This window comes from Pyricularia grisea, chromosome I, assembly GCF_004355905.1.
Source record: "Pyricularia grisea strain NI907 chromosome I, whole genome shotgun sequence".
Classification (NCBI taxonomy): Eukaryota; Fungi; Ascomycota; class Sordariomycetes; order Magnaporthales; family Pyriculariaceae; genus Pyricularia; species Pyricularia grisea.
The window spans coordinates 1,905,707-1,931,667 of NC_044973.1; the positions used below are offsets into that span (position 1 = coordinate 1,905,707).

Sequence of the window (25,961 nt, forward strand, 5' to 3'; positions counted from 1 at the left end):
TTTGTCGGATTGCAAATCATTATTCCACGTGGAAGGATCTAGTCCTGAAGAGTGCATGGATTTATTTATCTTTGCCATGCGGCTGGCATCAACGGAGTTCTCCGTAAATTTGCACCAAGTACACGTGATGGTTGGTCTTCTAGTTCTAGACCCCAGATGCTTCTTTGTGGGTTGTACCACCCACCCAACAACTGGGGAAAATTGCCGCTGGTCAAGCTTTCGGTCAGCACCAGCCAAGCGATACAGTAATGGGCCAGTCCAGACTTTTGGACGCTGGACCCCTGGCAAGCTGTGCAGACATCCAATGGTGGGCCGATTCAGGATTATGCCATTTGGGGCAGAGTTTTGCAGGGGGGGCTTAATGTTGGTCTTCGCGATGAACCGACTGGGCCTTGCTGGGCACCTACGAAGTACCTACCTGGCCAGGCTGGCCCCTGGTCTTTTTTTTCTTTTCTTGTTGTCTTTTTTTACCTGCATAACAGCATAACAGTAAGCCATGGGGTCCTCGCTTGGAACAAGGCCTTTCCTTGCTCTCCAATGCTTGCTTTCCCACCCCAATCACCCCTCTTCATGGTGCCCTCGGAGCTGTGCTTGTTTTTTTTTTTCCTCCTTAGACCTACCAGGATGCGTATCCGTAGCATTTTGTCAATTGAAAAAAAAAAAAAAAAAAAAAAAAAAAAATGGTACCTCTTTGTTCCTATTTAGGGAAGGTTCACTGCCCGATTGGCGGGGGAAAGGGCAAGGGCTGAACTCCCCCCAACCAGATCAGAAGCTGTGCTCTGTGTACGATGTGTGCAAGGTGGTGTGGATGAAATTGTGTTGCCTGGGTTTGTTAGTTGATTTGCTCTTGTGGGCATCCATTTTGGACAAGATTTTCCTCCACTTGTTCATTTGGCTGCGTTTTTTTTTAACTCTTTTTTCATGCTCGTGACTTTACCCCCGGGTTTGTACTAGTTCTAGTCTACGTGGTAGCATATCTTTTTCTGGAAAGAGAAAGAGAAAAAAAAAACCGGGCTACCCATCTACCTTGCCGTCCGTTCGCCCATTGTTTCAAGATCATCACAACAGACGAGACATTCAGAGTTGGATCGTGGTACATTTTCACCCAAAAGAGTCAAACAAGGTCCATTCACAAAGGCCCGCTCAACATTCGGACTTGCATGCAGTTAGCTAAGTAGCTTGACAAGCTTTCGTGTTTGGTAGGGTTTAACCGACCTTACTCACCCGAGCTCGATACCTTGTAAATCCCAGCTTTACTGTCTAATTCTAGAACTAGACTCAAACTTGGTCCCCGCCCGGTTGGCACGACTAGCGCAGAGTGGTTCTTTCCCCCAGTCTTGGTTTCCCCTGGAATCATACATTAACTCTATGACCTATAACCAAACTAGGCGCAAGCTCGGTTGTATTTCCGCCACGGCGTCGATTTCCAGAGCACTTTGATCTACATTATTTGCAACCATTGTCCGCCTCGTTTCTCTCGCGCCTTCTTTTACGAAGCAACATTGTGCAACTCATTTTGCTACGTTTGCATTGAGCCTTTTTTTTTTGTTTCTTATTCACTTTTTTGTTCACAACATTATGTACTGTTGATACGGTGGATTACATCTTCCTTTTGTATTCAAATCCCAATATGGGCATCGCCAACCAAACCGTCGCCAGTCCAATGGCAGAAAAGACCGAAAAGTCTCCTGTCGTAGTCGCTGTACATGCCAGCGACCCTGAAGATAAACCAAAAACAACATTTTCCGATTTCAAAGCATCCAACCCATTCTTCGACCTTCCCCCGTCTCAGCCCGCAACGCCCAACGAGTGCGAAGGTCTACGCTCCGGCACACTAACAGGGCTGTCGTCGCCGACAAATCTACTTGGCTTCTCCCCAACAAGGCACATCCAAAGCAGCTGGAGGATAAGAGGGCAAAAATCCAAGCCGATGGAGGAGGATCCGCTAATGAAAAGTGAATACTTTGACGACCAGAGGTCCGATACGCTATGGGTTGAGGAGGAGGTGACCATTTCGGATGCACCACGGCGACGAAGGGCTCGCAAGTGGGCTATATGTGGAATAGTTTGCTGTATTACATTGCTGTAAGTTTTGGGCTCCTGCTGTATGCACTCTATTCATTGCGTCAATTTTTTTTTAATTTTTTTTTCGCCACTAACGACCCGTTTACTGCTGCGTCCTACAGGAGCATTTTGTCGGTTGTCAACGGTCTGTTATTTTTCTCACGACGGGCCTTGGATCACGAAGATGATCCGGATGCGATATTCGCCGACTGGGGAAGGGTGGGGAGCGGCACTGAGGAGCGAGCCTGGTACCCGACCGACTTCCTGCGCGATGTACAGCCCATCTCATGCCACTCGCATAACGACTACTGGCGCAAGGTGCCGCTCTTCTCGGCGCTGCACGCGGGGTGCACTGGGGTCGAGGCCGACGTGTGGCTTTTCCAGGACCGCGGCAGCGACCTGTTCGTCGGGCACGACACGGCCGCCCTGCAGTCCAACCGGACGTTTAGATCGCTCTACGTCGACCCGATAGTCAAGATCCTGGAGCACCAAAACCCATCGCACCAGTTCTACAACGGCTCGCGCCGTGGCGTGTTCGACGTCGACCCTTCTCAGACCCTGACGCTGCTGGTGGATGTCAAGACGAGTGGGGCAGACACGTGGAAGGAGGTGGTAAGGCAGCTCGAGCCGCTTAGGACTAGGGGTTGGTTGAGCGAGTTCAAGGACGGCAAGGTGACGTACGGGCCGGTGACGGTGGTGGGGACGGGCAATACGCCATTCGACTTGGTGACTGCCGACGCGACGCAGCGGGACTACTTCTACGATGCGCCGCTAGACCGGCTGGAGGGGGGCAAGTACGACTCGACGAACTCGTACTACGCAAGTGTGCCGTTCAAGAACTCGATCGGCAACGTGTGGTTCGGCGGGCTGGGCGACTCGCAGTTGCGCAAGATTCGGGAGCAGGTCAAGTCGGCACACGACAGGGGGCTCAAAGTCAGGTACTGGGACATTCCTGCATGGCCGATCCACGTCAGAAACAGCATCTGGGACAGCCTTGTCAAGGAGGGTGTTGACATGCTCAACGTGGATGACCTCAGGGCGGCGACGAGGAGGAACTGGACCAAGTTAATGTGGTTATTTTGAATCTAGCATCGTTTTTATATTTTTCTTTTCTTTTGTTAATAATGCAGCATTTGAGTTTTCGTGCAGCTGGAGTTTTCTGGGAGATTTGAAGAATTAGACCTAGAACTAGAGGTTAATTGAGCCCCTGGTTCACATCATCTGCGGAAGTTTTTGCGTTGATCCTTTGCGATGGAGCGTTTCTTTTACAAGTTCACCGATCGGTTACAGCGTTTCAGGATATGCGAGACATTGTCGATAAGTGGTAGGTAAGATGGGGGTTTAATGATGTACATGAATGAACCTTAGAATGTGCCGTATTAAACATCTCTTGGCCCGATCTTGGCTTTTTTGGGAGGCGCGGTCATTTATTGCTTTTGGCGTTTTGGAGATTTTTTTTTTGCTGGCCACCTACTCGGCCTAGATAATATGTACGTGGCAGGCGAGGTGGGGGAGGGATGGGTGGCTTGGTGGGTGTAAGCATGTGGGGTCTTCTTGTATTGGCGTTGACATCAATATCAAGGCAAAGTTGCAACCCGAACCAGCCGAAGATCCATTGGATCTGTATCGGTTAGCATCTCCGCTGATAAGGAACAAACAAATGACGACCATCGTTTGGAGATGGGATTACGTTTAGTCGGGCTGCGCTAAATAGGTAACATCAGCCAATGCTTGAATCGATTATTCTCGTCTTGCGATCTCCATAATTTCTCCAGTTTTGAATATAGATCTGTACTACTTGGTGGTATACCGAGACTCCGATATTACTCCGTCTCTCAAAGGTGATGGATGCTACAGATCGTTTTTTTTTTTTTTTTTTTTTGCCAAATTACATATCAAAGCGGGGTATACGATTTGCTAGTGCTATCATGGAACATGTGTGACTGCACGATGATGCAGTGGATGGGTGATGTTGAGCCAATGTCAATTTATAGTTGGTTCGTCTCGTTTGTGTCGTCTCTTTACCATGTTTTCCCTCAAAGTCTATTCAAATTAGCATATTTTCAAGTCGGATTGCCATAAGAGGAATCAGGGAATACCATAAAGTCTTACAAATAAAGAGTATACTAGACGGCGTGTGTCTGTTGTTGCATTTTTGTTTTTGTCACTTTATCTTAAGATTTTCTCTTATACTTTTTTACTCACAATGGCTGAGACAAGACTTGCTTCCCTGGATGTAAGGGCCCAGACAGCCTTCTCCCCGCCCCGAAAAAGAAATAAAAATGGAAAACATAACTAAGCCCAGTCGTACTTTGCCCAGGACTCGATGGCGAGCCGGCTACCGGTGCACTCGCAGACGCTCTTCGACGCCAAGACGGCCAAGAAGCTCACCTTTGAGGCCATCGCCTCCAAGCTCGGCAGGAGCGAGGTGGCCGTGGCGGGCATGTTTTACGGACAGGTCCAGGCGTCGGAAGAGGACGTCGATGCGCTCTCGGAGCTCCTGGGCGTGCCCAAGGAGTCGCTGTCCAAGATGACAAACTTTCCGGATCGGGGCCGGTCGGGCCCCATGCCGCCGGTCGAGCCGCTCATCTACCGGCTGTACGAGGTTGTGCAAAACTACGGCTACTCGTTCAAGGCGGTCATGAATGAAAAGTTTGGCGACGGAATCATGAGCGCCATTTGCTTCCAGACAAACGTCGAGAAGGAGGTGGACGAGCAGGGCGCGACTTGGGCTGTCATCACCCTCAGGGGGAAATGGTATGTTGTTGTTTCTTTCTTTCTTTCAAAACGAAAAGGGCTCAACTGTCGTGCTACCCATATGTTGCTCATGCCCGGTGTGGGTGTTGGGGGCCGTGAAAAAAAAAAAACTAGAAGTGAATGATGTTGGTGGCAACGGGCACATAGATTCAATGCTGACGTTTTTGTTGCTTCATTTGTCTAGGCTCCCCTTTACTCGATTCTGATTTTGTGGCCGTTTCTGGTTGGGATAAAAAAAGACTCCGAAGTATTCTGATGTTGGGTTGCTATTAATGATCTCATCGTGGAACAGAAGCATAATACCAAGCTAGCCCCTTACATGCTTGGATATAGAACCTGCCTGTTGCGTCGGAGACCAGTCTGCTTTTGCTACCAACCAATATGTGACGGTTTTGTCAATTCGTCAACTCTAAGCATGTTAAACCTTTCTAGAATATACTTTTTTTTCTGAATTCGTCTTGTCTTTGCTCACCTTTGGTATCCTTTCGTGGTTGTCTGTCGCAGAGGAATGGCCTTGGGTGGCGTTGAACAATACCAAGGAATATTAAGGGGGGCGAAAAAAAGAACAATACTAAGCTCCCCGAGCATCACTTCCTCGATTCGGCACCAACAAAGTCGCACATAGCTTTATCTGCAACTGGCCAAGGTTAATCAATCAACAGTCCTGAAAAAAGACTGGGTTGTTCCTTTCCCATTGTCGAAGACATCCCGCATCTTCTCCCATGTGCCCTGAAAGCAACAAAAAATCAGGACAAAAACTATGTTCTGAGGACATGACCAGCATCAAAGGAGGGTCTTTGGAGCGGCGTAGACAATACCAACATCACACAATATCAAGAACTACACCTTAAGGCAACATGGCACTCTAGCCAGAGCCTTGCTTTGTCCCACCGTGACAAACTCCCCTGCTTGCGGTGATAAACGAGAGGTGATATCGTCTCGGAGTTTGTAACATTTTTGCAGTTGAACTATTGTAGTAGACGGTACTTGACCGCCCCTGAAATTCCTCTTGTAAAGGCTAAGAAACACCAGTTAAAGTTATGTACCTGATGACAATACGAATCCGTCAGGGCCCCTGGTCTGAACTGCTCACAATGTGCCAACGACTCTCTGTCATCCTGGCTCCAAGATGATGCATGCAATCAAAGAAGGCTACTGAAAGGGAAAGCTTGGGCAGAAGGAGTCTTGGGTGTATGTCTTCTTCTTCAAAGAAGTGTCCTCGTCTTCGTCGTCTTCCAAGTATAAAGTCTCAACTAAGCTCCCACTTCAACAACTCTTGAATCTTGCCTTCTCCTCACCCACAACTACAACTTCACTTTCCAACAGCTATACTATAACCTTCAAGACTTTCAAGTCAAAACACAACCAACCCCCAACCATCAAAATGTCTCCCTCCACCAAGAACATTCCCACCCCCGTTGCTGGCGCCAGGGCCGGCCCCATCCACTACTGTGTCATCATGTAAAGTGGCTTCATCTCCAGGAGCCACTCTCCGTGAGAAGCAGACCGAGCTAGACCCCATCCCCAGAGACTGCCAACCAACTACGCCGATGTCTCTGTAAGCCTGTCACGCCAAAGTACCCAGAACAACTACACGGCAGTCGGAGATTCTAGCCACAAAAGCAACAAGATGAAAGATCCTCAATCATCTTGTCTTCTCCTCAAGAGAGACATGCAGCACACGCGAACTCGGAAAACACCCCCAGCACATACAAAACAACGCTTTCTCTTCTTTAAAAAAGACTTCATCCCCTGGCGGTTCATCACTGGAGCAAGCAGGAATGGACCGCTGGCCTCGGAATGGCCTTTTCTTCTTTACGAATCACCACGGACGACCTTCTGACATCTTTTTCTGAGATGCCACATGGGCTGTCTCTTTTTCACTCGACTTTTCCTTACGCGGTGGGAAATTAGTTAGTGGGTGAAGGTGTTGTTTGAGCAGTTTGGCGATGGGGAAACCGGCTATTCTTTTATACCGTTTTTTTGCTCATCTACATACTCCTTCAGCACACAGTCATTCGCTATAGGGTCTTATAGGATCGCCTCTTTGAATCAAACCCCCATTTGTCGGTCCAAAAATAGTATTGGTCTCCTCTTTTGCTTGTTTGATGACTTCAGTGACATTGCCTTGGTCCAAAGTTTATGCTCAGCGACTTTCTCAGTGCTACCCATGTGAAAGAAACATCAAGTTGATTATGCCCAACTTGGTATTTTCGATACTCCAGTTCTCGGATCGCCGACCAAGTGACACGGCCCGCGTCTAGTAGGGTATAATAAGCGTCGGAGTAGACAGAGGTGACTTATGCAGCATATGAAAGAAATATGGGAAAAGACAAAAAGCAACACTTCCTAGAACATGTAATTCCGAAATGGCATCTCGTTGCATTTGTATATCACCAAGCCTTGTTGGTGCTTCTTCGACTTTGTCGGCCAACTCATTTAAGCATATCAACTATCATGGAGGATTAAGTACCGGTATGTACCTACCTTACCTTACCTTTGCTCAAGGGTTGGGTATCTTTTTTTTTTTTTTTTTTTTTTTTAACAGAATACACACCCCCTGATTGCCTTCTGAATGAGGCATACAGTGTGGATTCATATGTGCATATCCACTAGCACAGTGATGGTGAGCTCCAAGCTGCCCCACTGTCCACTGGCGATAAGGCAAAGTTGCGCACGATAAGCCGGCAGAATCCAGAAAAAAAATTAGAGAGATCCGGGGTGTGGGAAGGCGGGATACCCAAGAGCGCCTCATTCCTTTGATAGACCCTTTTCCACGTCGCGAAAAAAAAAAAAAGAGAAAACCACGAAAAAAAACCATCCCACCCTTGACCTGTATTACAATTGTCCGTCAAGAAAAGAAGAAAGACCAAATTGCGCAACGAATAAAAAGGATCGAACACGGCAATGGTGCACAAATCAAAGCTCAAGTTGGCCCTCGCGGCTGAAAAGGGCTTGGATTACCGAAAGATCAAGGAGAAGCGCAAGGTCAAGGCCAACTTGAAGGAGAAGGAGAAGAAAAAGGCAGAGAGAGCAAAGCGCGAGCGTGGCGACGACGCCGAATCGGAGGAGGAGGAAGATGAAGAGTGGCAGGATGAGGAGGAGAGCGACGAGGATGGAGTAGAGAACGGCCTGTTCGACATGGAGGCAGAGGAGTCGGACGACGACGACGGTGATGACGACAAAGAGGTGCGCTTCACACCTGAAGAATCTACCTAATCGTGTCGAGAAACACATTGGACTAACACACACTCTCTCCGTCTTCCGCAGATCAACTTGGGCAACTTGGAAGACAGCGAAACCGACTCCGAGTCCGAGGTAGAGATGGAAGCCAAGATTATCCGCCCGAAAAAGTCAAAAGACAAGAAAGAGACCAAGGACAGGACATCAAAGAAAACCAAGCCCGCCGCCGCAGCCAACGATGACGACGAAGACGACGAAGAGGACGACGACGACGACGACGAGGACATCCCAATGAGCGACCTGGAAGACCTCCCCGAGGACGACAAGTCGGACCTGGTCCCGCACCAACGCCTGACGATCAACAATACGACGGCGCTGCTGGCCGCGCTGAAGCGCATCGCCCTGCCCACCGATGGCACCGTGCCTTTCGCGACGCACATGTGCTTGACGCCGGCCCCCGGCACCGCCCCGACCGAGGCCTCGATCCCTGACGTCTCGGACGACCTGGCCCGCGAGCTGGCCCTGTACAAGCAGTCGCTCGACGCCGCCAAGCGCGCCCGACAGCTTCTCCGCGCCGAGGGTGTCCCCTTCACCCGCCCCGGCGACTACTTTGCCGAAATGGTCAAGCCCGACGAGCACATGGAGAAGGTCAAGGCCAAGCTGGTCGAGGACGCCACCGCCAAGAAGGCCGCCGCCGAGGCCAGGAAGCTCCGCGACCTCAAGAAGTTTGGCAAGCAGGTCCAGGTTGCAAAACTGCAGGAGCGCGCAAAGGCCAAGAAGGACACGCTGGAGAAGATCAAGGATCTCAAGAGGAGTAAGAAACTTGGCATCTTTTTTTTTTCGTTTCTTTTTACATATATACGAAAATCTTGTCTTACAATACCGTTTGACCATCGACTAACCTGAAACCCCCCCTTTTTTTCTAGAACGCCAAGAAGGCGGTTCCTCGGCCTTGGGCGAGCGCGAGGCCGACATCTTCGACGTTGCCGTCGAGAATGAGCTCAAGAAGCCGAGCGGCGGCAAGCGCAACTCGGCCTTTGGAGACCGGAACCGCGACGAGCCGAACCGCAAGCGTCAGAAGAAGAACGACAAGTACGGCTTTGGCGGCAAGAAGAAGTACTCCAAGTCGGGCGACGCCATGAGCTCCGGCGACCTGAGCGGGTTCAGCGTCGGCAGGATGAAGGGCAAAGGTGGCAAGGGCGCAAAGTCGGCCCCCAGGCCTGGTAAGAGTAAACGAGTGGCCATGGCTTCCAAGAGGAAATGAGGAGTAGGATCAAGTACCTTTAACTTTGGTGAGATTGCTGGGAGGGCGTTGAGATAACTTGTACAAAGCCGAATACGTTTTTGCAGAGGCCTGGCCCTTAAAAAGAAAAAGTAAGAGCTGAACAGCCGTCCCCAAGGGCCTTAGTGTTGAGTGAGGTTGGGTTGCCAATCGGCCCTTGAACAAGGTTCAGATACTATCCGTATCCATTGTTTCAGTTGAAAAATACAAATAAAATATGACTTTTAGTAATCATATGAGGAAATCTCACACAACTTTCATCAACAGTGGCAGCGTAACCATGGCTTCAACGCGAGCTTAGTTAAAATACTGATGTTGTCAATAAAACATACAACGAGACCTGTGAATTCCATGTTCCAACTTTGCTAGAACCCCTTGCACAACTATAAGGCTCCTAATATATCTCGTCTTGCAAATGCTTCCATCCTCTCTCTGCTTCGTCCTGATGCATACCTATCAACATATAACCGATCGCCTGCTCTTTCCATCGTCTCACCGTCCCAAGTGTGGCTACCGGCGTCAAGTCAAGTTCAAAACGCTTGACATTCGGTGTTAACTAAGAGAAACCTCCCGTTTCGACTTCATACTTCGTCTCATGATCAAAGTTGTACCCGCTTCAGACAGAAGACATTATGACAAAACAAAAATAAAAGAAACAAAACAAACAAACAAAAGACACCCCCAGGTAAAGCAAGAATTGGTAGTGAAATCAAAACAGGCACAAAGTTTTGGCATCCTCAACTCATTCCTGTCTAATCATCTCGCTCTTCCCCTGTCAAGCTTGACTCCATGATTCGCCACCAATGCAACGATTAGACAAAAGAGAAGTAAGTGTATATAGGAAATAAAGCAGTGTTCAGGTCGTGAGTATGAAATGCTGTGGTGGTTTGTAACAGCATACAGATATTGTGCAGTGGTATACAAGTCGGTCGATAAACACTGCTCCGTAGTTCAGTATTATCACGGACCTGCCCAGAGATTTTACATCAGGACGATCCATAGGAGAATGGGGATATTCGTTTCCGACAAGTTTGACAGCGTTGATGAGGATTTTCGTCCTTTGGATTCTCCAATCTGGCAGTAATCTGGATAGTCCTTTTTGAGGGTGTTCTGGTCCCTCCGTCGCTGTAGACTTCGCGCGTATATCGGCGGTAATTGTAAGGGGGAGACAAGAACAAACAAACAAACCAAACAATAACAGTAAAAAAAAAAAAAAAAAACAAAACAAAACAAAACAAAAGAAATAAAATGGAGGAAAAGTAAAAGAAGTGGTATCACAAACAGACGCCATGCACTTGATATGCAGTGATTTTGCTTTGCTATGCAGTACCGACCGGCAAAAAAAGAGTAACAGGAAACAAGCAGATTATTTTCATGTCCGCAACGTCAACTTATAATCATTAAAAGCTTCGTCCTCGGCTTGCCCGCATCATGAAGCCGCGGCGATGCACCAGTGGCGGTGGAAGGCCCATGCGCTCTTCTGGCACTCTTTGCTGCAATACTTAGTACGCCTGCATCGCCGGCACTTGGCGAACTGGCGGGTGTACTCTTCCCATTTGCCGCACTGGTAGTATGCGCACTGCCGGATACCCCCTCGTGTATCATCTTTGCGGCAGAGGTTTCTCATAACCACACCGGCCCAGTATTGCATGTCGGTCGAGTGGTATCGGGTGGTGAACCTCTCGACCAAGGGGAAGATGTTGAGATCGTTGGGCAGCAAGAACTCCTCCTCGCACTCATCGTCATCTTCGTCATCATCATCGAAATCTGAAAGAGACTCCGACTCAAGGTTTTCCGCGTCCAGGCGCTCTATTTCCTTGCCAATCTTGAGGTGAGGTACCAGGTGACTCTTCTGAAAGTACAGCCGCAGGTTGCAGTATTTGGAAACGTAGGCAAGGAGCTGCAGTGACATGAGCACATCCTCCTCACGAGGCATTGCAGCCAGAATCAGCGGGTTGTTGGGGATCATCTGACGATCAAGCAGATAACGTGGGATGACTGAACCCTGCATCGAGGGCTGGGGTGGCGCAACGATGGTTGGGCGGCTCTCAGAGAGCCCGGCAATGGCAGGAACGGGCGTAGCGGTCGCAGCATTGCCGATGCTCCCATCCACAGGGCCTCGGTGAGTGATGTTGAACGTGCCAGCTTCCTGTGTTTCGGAAGCACTGGGAGTCGCCATATCGATCGCCGCCTCGGCCAGGATACTTTCCCCCTCCTCCATTGACATGTCCTGGATGTTAACAGCGGGTGGGATCTCGGCAGTGCCAGACATCTCAGTATCGGGGGACTCGTCAGATTGCACACCGTCAGTGTTCATGTCATCCGAATCGGCAGTCGAGTTTTGGTGTCGGATCGAAGGACGTCTTCGCGATCGAATCGTCTGGCCAATAGACGAGCTAGGACGAACTGTCGGTGACCTAATTTGTGGAGGAGGGAGGGGGGTTGTCGGCGAAACCGGCTGGGACACGATTGAAGGGTGGACAAAAGACATCATGGACGCCAGCCTGTCGATGTCTCGAACAGGCCTGACAGCGTCTGCTGTGTTGTCCATCGGCAACGGAGTGTTTGAAGCGGAGGATTGGGCAGGTTGTGATGGCGAAGAAAACGTAGAGTGCGTATCTTGAATCCTGTGGTGGCTAGGGGGTTGATACTGATGCAAATGGCGATGAGGTACAGTATTAGTGCGGTCAGGCGTTGTGTTGACGGCCGAGGGCTGTGAGCCAGATGGCTCACCGTTGCCCGAACTCTCGTCCAGAGCCGACTCGGCATCTACCGAGGGCCCGCCAGGGAGGGTAGCTGAAATATCAATGGATGGGGGAGGTGCTTGTCGTCGAAACGTCCTTTGATCGATGTCCAGTCGGCCTGGACGGTTCGCGAAGCTTGTGGACTTGGATCGATGCTCGCGGTTGCGATGCTCTTGAAATTGCTTCTTGGCCTCTTCTTGCTTTTCGCGGCACTTTTCGTGAACTTGAAGATAGTTGTCCAGGATTGTGGCGATGACGGGGACCATATCGGCCTCGACCACTCTCGTCCGGACATTCTCGGTACCTCGAACGCCGATGTTGACGACACACTGGAATGCCAAGTTCCACTTCCACATGTCCATCATATCCTTGCTCCTGCCTTGCTTCAGGATGCAGATCAGCCTCTCGATGCCGCCATCGACGGTAAGAATGTCTCTTATGCGGGCCGACGACGTTGTCAAGTAGGCGAGGTGGTTGAGCGAGTTGATAAGCGGTAGAGTCGAAGTACAGTCGAGAGCGCGACGATCGTACAGCGCGGTGGTGATACCCACCGACGCCTTGTTGACGTTTGGGATGCTGAAGTTAACTTCCCTCATTTTGACGAATGATCAAGTATTGAAGCCCAAGAGGCGGTGTCGCCGACAATGATTACTTCTCCTACCGCTGGGACTGTAGGTAGGGACGACGCCGAAGCTCGATGAGGCGAGTGTTGTTTTGATTATAAACTGAGGATGGGGTTTGATGGGGAAATCGTTGCGGTGTCAATATTACAGTTGTGAGGTTATGACGGGGAGGCTGGAGATTAATGCGTCGAATCAATGCAGAGAGACGAGTACACGGACGTGGTTTGGGCCGATCGTAGTTTGTTCTTCTCAATGCCGCCCGCTGTTCTCGTCGAGTAGCGAATGGCACGGTCAAAAGGGAAATGTCGGTGTCCGCCTCAAGCTAACCAAGTTGGCGCGCAGGAGCCCTTGAAATTCGGTCGCGAGGTCGATGGCGGCTAGCGATAACTAGCAATAAGCTCTTCGGCCTTTGCAGCGGGGGGTGGATGCTTTTTTTTTTTTTTTTTTTTTTTTTTTGGAGAAAAGGATTTGGCCTATTTTAGAAGTGGATTCGATGAGGATGTTCTTTTTTTGCTTCTTCGTTTGTCGATGTATTATTTCAAGGTGCCGATGCGTCGGGTTCTTTGCCTGCGAGGCGGTGCCTTAGTTTCGGGTTGGCCAAAAGGCAATCCGAGACGGTGGAAGGACCAGAGCCGCAACACAGCAGACAGGCGAAAAATTGTCAGGGAAGCCAACCCAACCAAAACCACACACACCGCAGGCGCCAGAGAAAGAATGCAGGGGCAGGTCGCTAAGTTTGGCGGATAAAAGAAAATGGGATCGGGAGGGGGAAAGAAATCAACGGGAGAATGCGAAAACAATTCGATTCATCGTTCCCCCTTTTCTGTTAAGTATCGTATCGAGTTTCGTTTCTGTTGTTCGTGCCGTGATCGTTGGGGGTTAAAGGTGATGAGGTGGGAAAGAGGAGTGAGTTGTGCGTTACGTCTGGTCTTTGAGGTGTCTCTGCCGATGGAGGTTGGGCTCGACCGAGCTTGTTGCAAGATTTTGCTGGCAGTGGCACGCTGCCACTCAAGGTCTCCACCTCAGGTGTGCCAGCGGTCCGCTGTGGCCCCCTGGCGCCGAGTGGCAGGCGCCTGACGGGTGGCGGGATGAGCTGGTTGGGAGCGTCCTTTGAAGCTTGGTAGTACTACTCAGACCACGGGCGGGCCAGGGCCAGCCAAGCCCCCTCCTCTCCACGCCCTGGACCGGCGCCGTGACCGTAGACCCCGACTCACTCTCACTCACTCAACCCTCCCCTTATTTTGTGGGTACCTCTCTGTGACGCTCAATTTGGCACAGGGCGCTTCGACGACCATTTTCAGGGAACAGGTTCAAGGGGCCAAGTTGGCTTGGAAGAATGATGAATCAATCAAATTCTGCCTGGCATTGGCCTGCATATTTGACCAAAAAATCTATGAGACGTATTCTTTTATCTGTTTTTTTTATCGACTGTTTACTATTCTCCCTATGTTTACATTGTGGCCTCTCACAATCTCTCGCATAGTGTCTTAATTTTACTCGCCAGCCACTGGCTACTTGCCGCTTCACCCGCATCCTGCCAGCCAAAAATGGAGAACCCGGTCATAATCGGTTTCGGATCATGCAGCGGCGACACCGCACGCGATTTCTAATGACCCAGACCCGGCAAAACCCATTTCAAGTCACATATAATACGCACGTGAGACGACGGGTACTTCAATCTAATGGCAATCAAAAAGGACAGCCTTGCCCATCATTATTGTCAACTTACTCGGGAGGAAAATGTAGTCGGTAAGGATTCTGTAGATCCGTTGCAGGATCGCATCAGTGTTCAACTGAAATTGTAAAAGACTTTGAATGATGCTCAATTGACCAACAGCTACTGGCCCGTGTATGACCCCCCATGTCATCTCATCCACTGATGTGCTCCCGAGAGTCCACACAGGGTTCATTCGCCTCCTGCATCTACAGTGTACGCTAAGCAAAAAGAGTGACAAGTGAGTAAGAAAATAAGAGAAAGGACTAGACTGAAAGGAAAATACCTCCATTCTCCATGTCGCCAAGTGGATAGACAACACAGAATGAATGCCTTTTCTCCACGCTGGCGCAATGTAAAAAAAAAAAATATAAAATAAAATAAAAAAGTATCCAATCTGCATCATTGGCTGATCAGCGCATAGATGGAGCGCCTCCCCTCATCCTTTTTGTCCAATAGCAGGTGATTAGGAACAAAAAAAGAAAGAAGCTGGAAGGTCCTGGTGAGGGGGAAGAGCATGTGCAGTCCCAACAGAAACAAAAACCCATCTGCATTACCTACTTCAATTGGTAGTCTCACGCCTTGCTCCCTGGGTCCGCAGCTTTCCCCTTTTGTTGGAGTACAGTATTACACATTGCTACAGTATTCCAAAATCGCAATCGAATTTCATCATGTTGGGCGTGGCGACTATGGTAAAGCTGCATTAGCCTCCTTAATTTTTGGTTGTTCTCAAATCCGGAGCTTGCGTGGGAAATACGGATAGCTGATCGATCAGGCGTGCTCACATGTCCAGGATCGGGTCGCATTGATCACGGCATAGATGCCTGAATTGGGATTGTGCCTTTTTTTCTGTCCCCCATCATCGCCACAGCTTCTCAAAAGCTGAACCGTTTACAGCTTGACCACCAAGACACAGTAACACATTTCACCTAACTATAAAAGTTATCCCGAAAAGTCGCGAATCGAGTTCTAGCGTTGATCTGGACCTAGACTTTGAGGCCTTTACTACTGGATAGACTCGTCTGGTCGAATTCCAAAGAAACTTTTTTCAACTTTGTTTGTTTCATTACAGAAAGGAAGAAAAAAACAAGATCTCGCATCATCAAAACTTTGACATGAACGCAATAAAAGTGACTGATTAAATCATATTGCATGCTCTTCATTTTTCTCTCTCTCTCCAAAATAGGGATGAACAGACGAACCAACGCATAAAACGTGTATGATAAGGTCCAAGCAAGCAAGCACCTGGCTTCGAGAAGAAATAACGGATGGAATCTGTTCCCCGCCTGGTCCTCGGCGCACGCTCTCCCGGAATGCGCACATGTATATGCGTGGGTCGAAATCGAGTTGAACCGGGAGGCGAATGGGACTCGGACATTAGGAGAGACATAAAAATAATAAAATAAAATATAAATAAATTAAACAGACAGTTCGACTCGAGGCCTCATACATTGACAAACACCGCATGACAACTGAAACGTCAATCAGTCAGCAAACAGTGCCAGACGTATCTTGTCGTACACCTGATGACCGCATGACGTTCTGGTGGCAATTCGAATTGACTTTTTCTTTTCTTTTCTGTTTCTCGCTTAGATGGAAATGTCATCCTCCATCGTCTCAGGACTGCGCTAATAAAAGGTGTGCTTTATGTGCTTGTATTACCTTACTTCTCTAGAAAGGTAAGCGCCGTCACCCTTCTACCGGTGTTACCGAAGTGGCCAATCAAAACAGTGCAGCGCGTTTGTTTCTAAAAGGGCTTAGATTTTGGGCGCCTAGTCTGTACGGTTTGTTTCTTCTCTTACGTTCGCTGGCGCTTGATGCAAAATAAACAAGATGCGGTTCAGGGTTGGCACAGTTTTGAGTTGAAGAGAAGCGAGTGTTCAACTTTATTTGTCCAGCCTTTTTTTTTTTTTTTTTTTTTTTTTTTTTTTTTTTTTTTTTTTTTTTTTTTTTGTGTGTGAATAAATTTTGCTTTCTCCCCTAGTCTACGTAGCTTGGTAGGTACGTAGGACGCGGCGCATCTTGACTAGCAATACACTAAGCGTGCATCATCGACATCCTGCTACTATAGTAGGTACGATACTATATTGGTAGTTAGCCATATCCCCGGTATATGACACGACCCTTGCCCCAGACCAAGGCCATCAACCGCAGGCTACGTAGATGGCGCCCTATTGTAGGGCTGAGGAAGATCTTTGCAGGTGTGCTAGGGTAGAATGCCCCTTGTCAGGTACGGTACGTGAATGGCGGTGCACCTTGCGTGCGTCTCTGGGTACATGACAACCTAGCCGAATGCGGGCGACAATTGCTTCTGGAACTTGATTTCGTCTAAAGTGTGCCTGGACTGACTTATTTTTCAACGGCTTCAGCCGATTGACGCCACGTATAAGGGGTTGCTTTTTGTGCCCTGTCTCTCTCCATCACAGTATGCCAAATTTCGAACTAGGCGGCTATGAGTTCTGCCAGAAAGGGAAAGACTATAAACTAGCACAAGAACATATTTCTGTCCCATGTCTTCTAGGTAGGTCGTATTACATATTAAAGCAGCAACGCCGTGCTTCCGCCAGCCGATGCTTACCGTCCCAACCCGCTGGAAGACAGCAAAGCTATTATCTTACTCTACTTGGCTTAGCCGCGTACAATCTGTTAAAATTAACGGCCGCAAAGAAAGCCCTCGAGGTCCTCGGACCTCACAGGCTCTTTTCCATTTGCGACCGCCGTCTGCAAATGTACTGCTACCGTCGTCGGGCTATCGCCCAGCCCACATGGTCAGGACTCAGGCCTTATCGATCAAGTGCCGAATGATTATGGGTGTCTCCGGGTATTTGGGGCACGACCAGATGAAAGACAAATATATCATCAAGTTGGCCAGCTCGAAGATACGACTTTGTCATATATAACACCCTCGCTAGGGTCGCCAACCCATATGATAACCTAGCAGAAGCGGTCCTCGTTGGAGGCGCCGATGTCGACGCACTTGATATCTCGCTGCTGCTGCTGCTGCAGTTTCCTCCGCAACAGGTAACAACTGCCCGGTTCTCTGATGATGATGCCCTAACGCAACTGATATGGTAACCATTGGTTGCGAAGGTATCGCCTTGGCGGAAGTCTGCATAAAAAGACGGAGAAAGATGCAGAACCCAAGGCAACGTACATGCCTGTGATCTCAGTAATGCCGTATTGATCACCATCACCACATGCCTTCTAGCCTTCGTCGTCTTTGTGAACTGAACACCCTTCTACCGACTGTCCGGTATGGCGCATGGACGAATTCTCGAATGCCGCAAGACAGTGCAGCCGCGACCGGTGCCTAGGTTCCGGACACGTCATGGCATTTGGCCGGTCAGCAAACCGTCATCCGGAGTGCTTTAGACTTCTTGTGTCGGGATCTTGACCGAACTGACTACCATTGGTAGCAGACTTGCTTGCAACTATTGCCATTTTGACAAATAGTCAAATGTTTACCAAGCATGGGAAGAGCTCCATGCCGACGCTTCTCCCAATGTCCATCCTTTTTGCAGAACAACCAGGTCCGAGACATCTTGCAGCGGCATGTCGATCATAGGCGGCATTATTGACCATCGTGTCTGATCCTGGAGGCCAAGTCAGGAGTCGTCCAATAACCGCGAGGCCGGGACAACAAGCCCCAATGCCTTCGATAGCGACAGCAGCGGCTTGCTAGTGAAGGCTAGCAGAGTGTGGAGGCTATGGTTGCGATAGCATGTGTTGATATCGAGTATCGTCTTTGTTGCAATGTCAGGCGACAGCGTGATGATTCAGTGATCGCCGTTGATCTTGGCATGCCGGAAATACTTCATACCCATCCAAGAGACCACCACCCAAACCCAAACCATAACACACGTCAGGAGCAAAAGTGACGGGTAGTAGCCCTCAATCGGTAATGTTGGGTCGTCCCAAGCCTCAAGCCATGCCGGGTAGACAGTTTCCGGACCAACGTCCCAAACCCAACTCCAGATGCCGGTGACGGACCCCATGCCCATAACGAAGACAAACCAGGTAATGAAAAGGATTATCCAGCCCCAGCGCTCCGTCTCATCGTAATCCCACTCGGAAGCCTGTTGTATCAGTCCACCTGAGTTCATGGGCGACGAGTTCAGACTCCCAAGGGCTAAGGGTGATCGGACGCGATTGCCCGAGCGGCGACGCTGTAAACTGGCCCGAGGTGCAGGGAGCCCGCCAGAAAAATATGACTCGGAGCCGGACGTCGATGGGATGCCTGGACGGAGCAGGGAAGACTTATTGGACGTCCGTCGTGGCAATCGGAGGGTGTCCTCATCATCGGTGGTGGAATACGAGGCAGTTGCTGTACTGGATTCCTCGACAACCCTTGTGTTTGGTGGAATATCTATGGGCGGCAGCGCGGACCATGCTGCCGCAGATGGGGATGTCGACCTGCTCTTAACACCTACTGGTTTTGTGACGTTGATTTGATTTGGCGGGTGTGGAATTTTGCCGGTGACGTTGGATCCAGGTGAACTGTCTGCGCCATTCGCATTCGTCTGTGTCGCTGCAGTGACAGGCGACGGGGTCGGTGGTGAAGAGGCTGCTGCGGAATTGCTAGAGGAATCCACATCTTTTGAAGGTACCACCAAGGATACATCGCTAGAAGCAACAACAGCAGCGGCAGATGAATCTGACATATCGCGCCTCTCTCGCTGGGCACCACGACCCAGCAACGCAACCTTTCGAAGAGAGCCTCTCCTACGGCGAGTCTTCTGCTGTTGCAGGGCGGTCGGGATGGGACTCGGACTTGGGATGTGACCAGCAGCGACACCAGCAACCGTACCGTGGACCTGCCCCTCTGGTGGGGGTTGGTGCTGGTGCTGGTGTGACGCTTGGCTGACACCATGGGATCTCATGAAGGGGATCTTGGACAACAAGCCCCGGTGGCCGCCAACAGCTGAGGGCGGCGGCGCCGCGCTGGCGAGGCTGGCGTCCATGGCCCAAGCTAGGCAGGCTAGGGGATTACGGCCGAACTAATTGAATAAACTTTGCGTCTGGTCTGTGCTGCTTACAATTTTGACTTGTGACGAAAGTGCTGGTTGGTTGATCTGCATGCGCAAGAACCTCATGTGCGGCCCGGAATGGTCTGAAAGTCGAATTGGAGACTTTTCCCGGCAGTGATACAGGACTAAACCAGACAGATTAATTGAAGGTAGGTAGGCAGGCATCAAACGGCGCACATGTTGAGGTGCGCTTGGTGCGGTACCCAGTTGTAAAGCGCTGTTGTTTGGATTGGGTAACATTTAATTACCCGCACCTACGAAGTAATGATTGACAACCTGGTTTGACGCATGCTACTTCGTCAAGTGGTAATTAGACACAAAGCTGAGAGGATACCAAGCAAACACTGCGTGCAACAAGGAGATGGGGCGCGCAACGGTGCCCAGGGGGTTCTTTCTGTTTGACCAGTAACAACAACAACGTGTTAATAAACTCAATTTCGATTCTGGCTCCCACCGACGTCAGTCTCAGGTCCATTCTGCGCGCGCAACCCAACATCCATCCACCAAGGCAGGTGCCACTCAATGCCCCTGCATTCAAACCCCTGCCATCAAGCCAGATACCTAACGCACTAAGCCAAAAACAGTAGGCGCTGTTGATCTGGCCCCTTCCCCTTAGCCAGCTGTCGCAGTACGGAGTACTACCTACAGTGACACCTCCACTGTAAACCTACCCGCCCGGCAACAAGAGCAACTCCACCGCCTGTAAACGCGAGAAAAGATTACCGGCAACCGGTACAGTAAATAAAATTAAATCAGAGACAACCAACCCACCTACCTACCTACCCAAGCTACCTACCTAGGTACTTACCTAACCGGCCTAAGGTGGTAGTTAGGTACAGCCAGTACCTTACTACCCAACAAGGTACCGTACCTTAGTCGACCTCATCGTCCTGGCCCTTTGGGGCTTCAAGTTAGCTCGCCCACGTATCTGAGGTGTCTACCTATTCTATGATTCCCCCACCACCACCACATTATCCCCGAACTCCCTCGCCTCCTGCCATTGTCGAACCTCACGAACGAGGACGGCCGTCTTCCAATGCCGCCGGAGGCTTCGCAGAAGCTAATTCGTCGCGCCTCCGCGTCCCGTCCCCCAGCTTCCTCCTCCCGCCTGGCATGACCTCCCCAGACGACGCGCAAAATGCGCATCCCCATCCTCATTCGCGCGGAAGCTCCCCGGCTGCCATGCGCTCCAGGAGTCCAGCCGCAAATCCGTTCAATTTTGAGACCAAGATAATATCGACGTCGCCGGTTCGGTCTGTATGTGTTTGTCTGCGCATCCGATATTAATCCACCGATCAAGTGGACGTAACCCCCCTTCAAACGGTAGCTAATGAAGTGCTTCCTATCCTCGACAATAGAACATTGGCCAACGCCGAGGCCATCGTTACAAGCACAGTAGCATATCAACCCAGCACCAAATCTTTCAGGAGCCTCCCCAGCGCCCCCCGCCCATCCTCCCCGCCTCGCTCCCCGTCCCCACCATACTCGAGGCCTGGTCCAGTATGACCAGTGATCAGCGCAACCGCCTCTTCTGGTGCTTGTGCCACACCGCTGTGGCCATCTATGTATTCTTCAGTGCCTCTGGCAGTCTTGCCATGACGGCCATGTCTCATCTCATCTTCTTCGATGTTGGTTCCGCTGCCATCTGCGTCGCCGTCGACGTGCTCGGCAACTTTGAGGTCTGGCGCCGCAGCTCCGTCCGCCACCCGTTCGGCCTGCAGCGATCCGAGGTCCTGGCCGGTTTCGCTATGAGTATCTTCCTTGTTTTTGGCGGCTTTGATCTCATCAGCCATAACATAAAGCACACTCTCGAATCTGTCGGATCTGAAGAGTCTGACCACCATGCCCGTGGCCACAGTCATAGCCATAGTCATGGCGGTGACCAGCGCGTCACTCCCGGCACCGTTGACCTGGCATCCCTTCTAACCATCGTTACCACCCTTATCAGCGCCTATGGGCTCAAGAACCATGGCCGTATACGGAGGGTTATGCGCGTCGAGTACCCCTCATATTTGACGTCGCTGCCAGGGGTACTGGCAAACCCCTTCCATCTCCTAACCTTGTTGTTTTCCTGCACTCTACTCATCCTGCCCCTTCTGTCGGTCCCAACCTTCGGCTGGCTCGACGGCCTCATCTGCGCCGTCATTGCCGTCAGCATGTTCGCCCTTGGCTTTCGCCTGGCTATTGCCCAGGGCCTCATGCTGCTCATGTCCTACCGGGGTGGCGAAACTAGCAAGGCGAAGCCTGGCGGTGCCGTGGGCTTCAAGGACTTTTCCGCATCGACGAATGGTGATGCCAGCAGCAATAGTAGCGTATCTGGAGTTGTGCGCGAGATTGAGGCCCAACCCAACGTGTCACGCGTCGACGATGCCCAATTCTGGCAGGTCCATTACGGTCTGTGCATGGCCAATCTAAAGATCTGCGTCGTCAAGGGGTGTGATGATAGCGCACTCAGCCAGCTGCGCTCTAGGGTGACGCGGCTGATACAGACTAGGCTTGGCGAGGCATATGGGCGCGGTGGCGGCTTGAGGTGGGAGGTCACGGTGCAGTTGAGCACGGATTCACCGTAGATCACGGGACTGAATGCATTACTGGGAGGATTTTTTGTTATGGTAAGGGCATGATTTTGGTATTAATCGCACCTCAAAATATTTGTCAGGATCTCACAAGATACCATGTTGATTAATGTTGATAGGATCCATTGGTGGCGTTTAGCGGGTTTTCTGTTGGTTTTTATCTCGGATTCATTCTTTAAATATCAAAACCTCGTGACAGTTTATTCTCTTTTCTTTTTGTTTTATTTCAGACAGACAATAAAGAAAGGGTATTCGATATTCAGAGTAGTGACAAAACAACCTGGGCGTCGCACATGCATTCTATCAGACAAAACAACAGAACAGACGATGGGTAAGAGATGAGATATGAGTGGTGCACCCCACATACGATAAGTTGAGACGAGACTGTGGCAACAATATGAACAAACTCCAATGAAATAACAAAAGGGGAACAAAAACTCCGTTTATAATGCCAAATAAAGATGAAAAGGGGAAGGGGGTTGTGGTTTTAAAAGAAGAAGAGGTAAAAAAAAGATATCATAGCACTCGTGTCGATGCCCGCTGGCTAGTTTTTTTTTTCAGAACAGACTCCATCCACCTCCGCTCTTCTTGTCCTTGCCACTCCTCGCAGAGCTGCCGCCCATCGGGTTGTTTGCCCTCTCGCGCCCCTCGAGCTGCCTCAGGCTCTCCATCTTTTCGAGCACCAGCTCCAGAAGCTCCTTTCGGCGGATGACTTCGAGATGGCGCTTGATCTTGGGGTCTTCCTTGGCAAACTTTTCAATCTGATCCTGGGACAGGTGCCTGCCGAGCCTCGAGTCAAGCTCGCGGGGGAAACTGTAGTTGAACTCGGAGAGCAGCTCCACGTTCAGAAAGAGGACTGCTGTGGCGGCCAGTTTGGTCCCCACCGCGTCGAGGAAGACCTCCGGGCAGTAGTACTTGTTATCCATGGTCCTGCACTGCTTGGATTTCACCGCCATCATGCGCATGTTGATTATGTCGGCCCTGTCGCGAAGGAACACGGCTTCCCGGCCTGTTTTTTTTTTTTTTTTTTTTTTTTTGTGTTTGGGATGGGATTAGTACAGGCTCAACGACATTGGGGTTTCACCACAGATAGCAACACGACAGACGTACCTTTCTGTAGCAGAGCAGCGCTAAAGCCACCAGCGCCGGCTTTGCTCTCGCCCTCTACGACAACATCACCCTTGCGAGCCTTGTCGATAAAGTTGGTCACCTCTTTGAGCTTTCTCCTTCCACCAACTGAGTTCTCCAGGTTCGTGAGGGCATTCTGACAGGCCTGTAGCTCGCTTTTGAGTACACCAACGACATGCTCGCGACCATGGGCCCACTCCCGGTCTTCCATATCGATATCGAATTTGTATGGCTTGATGCAGTTTTCAACCTGATCACTTGTACTGTAGAACCTGTCGTTCAGAATGCTGGATGCGGCCTCCTGAATTGCTTGCCTGGCGAACGGGTGGTTGACAAATGTCGACTGCGCAATCAGGTCGTCGATACGCTTTTGTATGGTGCTGGCGATGACCGTTGTAGCCAGACGGCCGATACCCATCTTGGTGAGACCAGAGGTACAGGCATCAAGCTGGCGATGCCAGTACAGTGAGTTGGGGTCAGCCTTGGGAAGGTCCGCCAAACTGTCAGGCTCTGACGGCTGAGGCGACAAGTCTGTTATCGGCTTGTTCCAATACCTCTGCGCCAAAAGGTCCAGGACCCGCTGATCAAGTTCGTGCTTCAGCAGTTCGAGCATCTGTGGACGCCCAAACTCCTCAGCAAACTTTTTAAACGAGTGCTTGAATGCATCCAAGCTCTCGGCAAGGTAAGACTCGGCCGACAATGGCCTATCGTTATATTGAACTTTGAATTCATATGTGGCCTCTTCGAGCTCTTGTCGGATTGCCTGGCTTGTGCTCTGCAGACTGGCCGACATGGTCTGCTCCAGAACATGCATCAGCTTCTTACGCAAGTGTGTGGTGCCCACGTTGACTCCTGCGTTGGGCCCAAACTCTAGCGGATGTGAGGAGAAGTATGCATTCTCGTGTTTGACTATCGCCGACGTCAGATTTTCGTTGCCCTTCTTGAAGAGACTCGTGCTTGTCGGAGCACGAGACACGACACCAACATATCCTAGTCTGAGGGGATACTGTTTGTCGTTCAAGATAGCAGCGCCCCTTATGGGGTCAACCAGATCCATCTTGGTGACGACTCCAATTGTACGCTCTCCTCTAGGGTCCACGCGCCGACTGGCACGCAATGCCGTCGAGTTTGCCAAGTCGACGTCTGCGGCAGATATGGCCAGGATGACGTTTGGTGGCTGTATGTACTTGTCGCAAAGCTCTGATATCTTTTGCTTGAGCTCTAGAGGCTGGTTCTGGCCAACGACTTGAATATAACCCGGGAGGTCGATCAAGGAGAGATCCGGAACATTCGGCGAGTAAATCGAGAGGTGGATCGGGTCGTCAGAAACGCATTCCGCGTCTGACACGGCCAAGTTTAGCTCTGTCAGTGTTCGCTGTATCGAGCTGAAATCCGTGATCTTCCTCAGCCCTAGGTCTGGAAACTCTCCATATTCAACGTTGGAATCGGGCGTGTTGACCAGGGTAAGCTCGATAGGCCGGCGAGTAACCATGTTGGAACCCTTGGGCAAAAATTCATGACCAACAATGGCCTCCAAAACCGAGCTTTTACCTGACGACTGAGACCCGATAACCACTATAGATGGGAGCGTGAGCGTGCTTGACTGGCCGACCTTTTGTAGCATGTTGCGGATCTCAATCATCTTCTTGGTGAGAACCATCATTTGGTCGTCCTTGGCCACTTCCTCAGCTGTCCTGTCATCGTCGTCCGAGGCCTGCTCGATCCCATATATTGCTGCAGCGCCAGCAGCACCTGCAGCGGCGCCGGTGCGACTCTGCTTTGGAGGTTCTTTCCCGGGGTCTGGCCCCCCTCCACCACCGATCCCAAGCTCCTCCTGTATGCGAAGAATCTTTTGGAGCCACTCTGGCATCTCCACCTGCTCCTTTGTGTTGTCGAATCCACGTTTGGTCTGTTCGGCAATATCTCCCACTGCATCCCAGAGGCTCCCTGCGGTGGTGGTTACCGTCTCCTTTGTGTTCTTGTACAAGTCATATGCCGAGTTGCTAACCTCTGCGAAACGGTCAGCAAGTCCCTTCAAAAATCGTGGCGCAGAACAAATAAAAAGAGAAAGAGAATTCATAACGTACGGATGGCCTGATACTGAACCCAAGCAGCGCCACCGATCATGACGCCGCCAAACAGGGCCGGCAGCCTGGCGAATTTGACAAAGAGTTTGGGCAATATCCTGGCGAAGGAAGCATTCCGGACTGCGACTGCATTGTGAAATGCGTTGCCCGACAACCAGGCCGGCCGGCGGGTTGCGCGGATGGCAACTTCGGGGCGCTGAAGGCCACCGGTCGGAAGGCGGTGGTAGTGACGGACGGCAGCGCGTCGCGCCAGGGGTAAGGCCCCTGCAGCAGCGAGCCGGCCACTCATGGCGGCGAGGGAAATGGCTGGATTTGTACTGGCTTGGCGTTGTAGTGTGATATCCGGTCTTTTTTTAGGCGAGTGTGATTGATTGTTTCTTGTTCAAGTACATTGAAGTGTCTGGAAGACTGTTGAGGGTGATGGCCATCGCCCTGATGTGCGACGGATGGAGTTGCAGGCACGTATGAGACGTTGGAAAGTTGTCGGCCATGCCAAATGACGAGTGGCGTGCCAAATGTGGATCATCAGACGCGCAGTTTAATAGCAAGCCGTGGGGTGGGTTGAATTAAGAGATGGCCTGTGCACCCAACTAGCTGTCAATGCAGGTTGACTCGCGTATATACAGTAGGTAGGCAGGCACCTACCTGCATTGTGCTGCTGCTGCTACTGCCAGGGGACTGCATACAAGCTTGAATCTGCCGAGTCATATATACGCATGGTTGGAGCTGCAAGTTGCTTTTCAAAAAAAAAAAAAAAAAAAAAAAAAAAAAAAAAA

At 50.5% G+C, this 25,961-nt stretch overlaps 8 protein-coding genes across 8 annotated transcripts; 4 read left to right on the forward strand and 4 right to left on the reverse strand.

Moving 5' to 3' along the window:
• Nucleotides 1–588: 588 nt before the first annotated feature.
• On the forward strand, nt 589–3,489 carry PgNI_05597 (uncharacterized protein). Its single transcript, XM_031125628.1, has 2 exons — nt 589–2,085; nt 2,187–3,489. Exons 1-2 carry the CDS (start codon nt 1,631–1,633, stop codon nt 3,145–3,147), a joined length of 1,416 nt encoding a protein of 471 aa, XP_030982115.1. The 5' UTR covers nt 589–1,630; the 3' UTR covers nt 3,148–3,489.
• A 513-nt stretch (nt 3,490–4,002) lies between these two features.
• PgNI_05598 (uncharacterized protein) lies at nt 4,003–5,385 on the forward strand. The gene is made up of 3 exons (XM_031125629.1): nt 4,003–4,300; nt 4,385–4,821; nt 5,006–5,385. The coding sequence occupies exons 1-3, from the start codon at nt 4,271–4,273 to the stop codon at nt 5,025–5,027; spliced, it is 489 nt and encodes a 162-aa protein (XP_030982118.1). The 5' UTR covers nt 4,003–4,270; the 3' UTR covers nt 5,028–5,385.
• Nucleotides 5,386–7,571: 2,186 nt separating this feature from the next.
• On the forward strand, nt 7,572–9,519 carry PgNI_05599 (uncharacterized protein). The gene is made up of 3 exons (XM_031125630.1): nt 7,572–8,010; nt 8,092–8,818; nt 8,931–9,519. The coding sequence occupies exons 1-3, from the start codon at nt 7,729–7,731 to the stop codon at nt 9,266–9,268; spliced, it is 1,347 nt and encodes a 448-aa protein (XP_030982119.1). The 5' UTR covers nt 7,572–7,728; the 3' UTR covers nt 9,269–9,519.
• Nucleotides 9,520–10,715: 1,196 nt separating this feature from the next.
• PgNI_05600 (uncharacterized protein) lies at nt 10,716–12,626 on the reverse strand (the record flags this gene model as incomplete). Its single annotated transcript, XM_031125631.1, has 1 exon — nt 10,716–12,626. One exon carries the CDS (start codon nt 12,624–12,626, stop codon nt 10,716–10,718), a length of 1,911 nt encoding a protein of 636 aa, XP_030982439.1.
• Nucleotides 12,627–13,479: 853 nt separating this feature from the next.
• On the reverse strand, nt 13,480–13,773 carry PgNI_05601 (uncharacterized protein; the record flags this gene model as incomplete). Its single annotated transcript, XM_031125632.1, has 1 exon — nt 13,480–13,773. A coding segment is annotated over one exon (294 nt), but the record flags the coding sequence as incomplete, so codon positions are not given.
• A 4,370-nt stretch (nt 13,774–18,143) lies between these two features.
• On the reverse strand, nt 18,144–19,328 carry PgNI_05602 (uncharacterized protein; the record flags this gene model as incomplete). Its single annotated transcript, XM_031125633.1, has 1 exon — nt 18,144–19,328. The coding sequence occupies one exon, from the start codon at nt 19,326–19,328 to the stop codon at nt 18,144–18,146; it is 1,185 nt and encodes a 394-aa protein (XP_030982437.1).
• A 1,014-nt stretch (nt 19,329–20,342) lies between these two features.
• PgNI_05603 (uncharacterized protein) lies at nt 20,343–21,964 on the forward strand (the record flags this gene model as incomplete). The annotated part of the gene is made up of 2 exons (XM_031125634.1): nt 20,343–20,651; nt 20,753–21,964. 2 exons carry the CDS (start codon nt 20,343–20,345, stop codon nt 21,962–21,964), a joined length of 1,521 nt encoding a protein of 506 aa, XP_030982438.1.
• Nucleotides 21,965–22,527: 563 nt separating this feature from the next.
• Nucleotides 22,528–25,613, reverse strand: PgNI_05604 (uncharacterized protein; the record flags this gene model as incomplete). Its single annotated transcript, XM_031125635.1, has 4 exons — nt 22,528–22,979; nt 23,081–25,108; nt 25,186–25,532; nt 25,576–25,613. 4 exons carry the CDS (start codon nt 25,611–25,613, stop codon nt 22,528–22,530), a joined length of 2,865 nt encoding a protein of 954 aa, XP_030982443.1.
• Nucleotides 25,614–25,961: the final 348 nt, after the last annotated feature.

Excerpts from the sequence above, each read along its gene's own strand:
- PgNI_05597 (XM_031125628.1), top strand. The coding sequence starts at position 1,631 with ATGGGCATCGCCAACCAAACCGTCGCCAGTCCAATGGCAGAAAAGACC. Across the intron at positions 2,086-2,186 it reads GTTTGCTGTATTACATTGCT|GAGCATTTTGTCGGTTGTCA; the intron begins GTAAGTTTTGGG and ends TGCGTCCTACAG.
- PgNI_05598 (XM_031125629.1), top strand. The coding sequence starts at position 4,271 with ATGGCTGAGACAAGACTTGCTTCCCTGGAT. Across the intron at positions 4,301-4,384 it reads CAAGACTTGCTTCCCTGGAT|GACTCGATGGCGAGCCGGCT; the intron begins GTAAGGGCCCAG and ends TACTTTGCCCAG. Across the intron at positions 4,822-5,005 it reads ATCACCCTCAGGGGGAAATG|GCTCCCCTTTACTCGATTCT; the intron begins GTATGTTGTTGT and ends TCATTTGTCTAG.
- PgNI_05599 (XM_031125630.1), top strand. The coding sequence starts at position 7,729 with ATGGTGCACAAATCAAAGCTCAAGTTGGCCCTCGCGGCTGAAAAGGGC. Across the intron at positions 8,011-8,091 it reads ACGGTGATGACGACAAAGAG|ATCAACTTGGGCAACTTGGA; the intron begins GTGCGCTTCACA and ends CGTCTTCCGCAG. Across the intron at positions 8,819-8,930 it reads GATCAAGGATCTCAAGAGGA|AACGCCAAGAAGGCGGTTCC; the intron begins GTAAGAAACTTG and ends CTTTTTTTCTAG.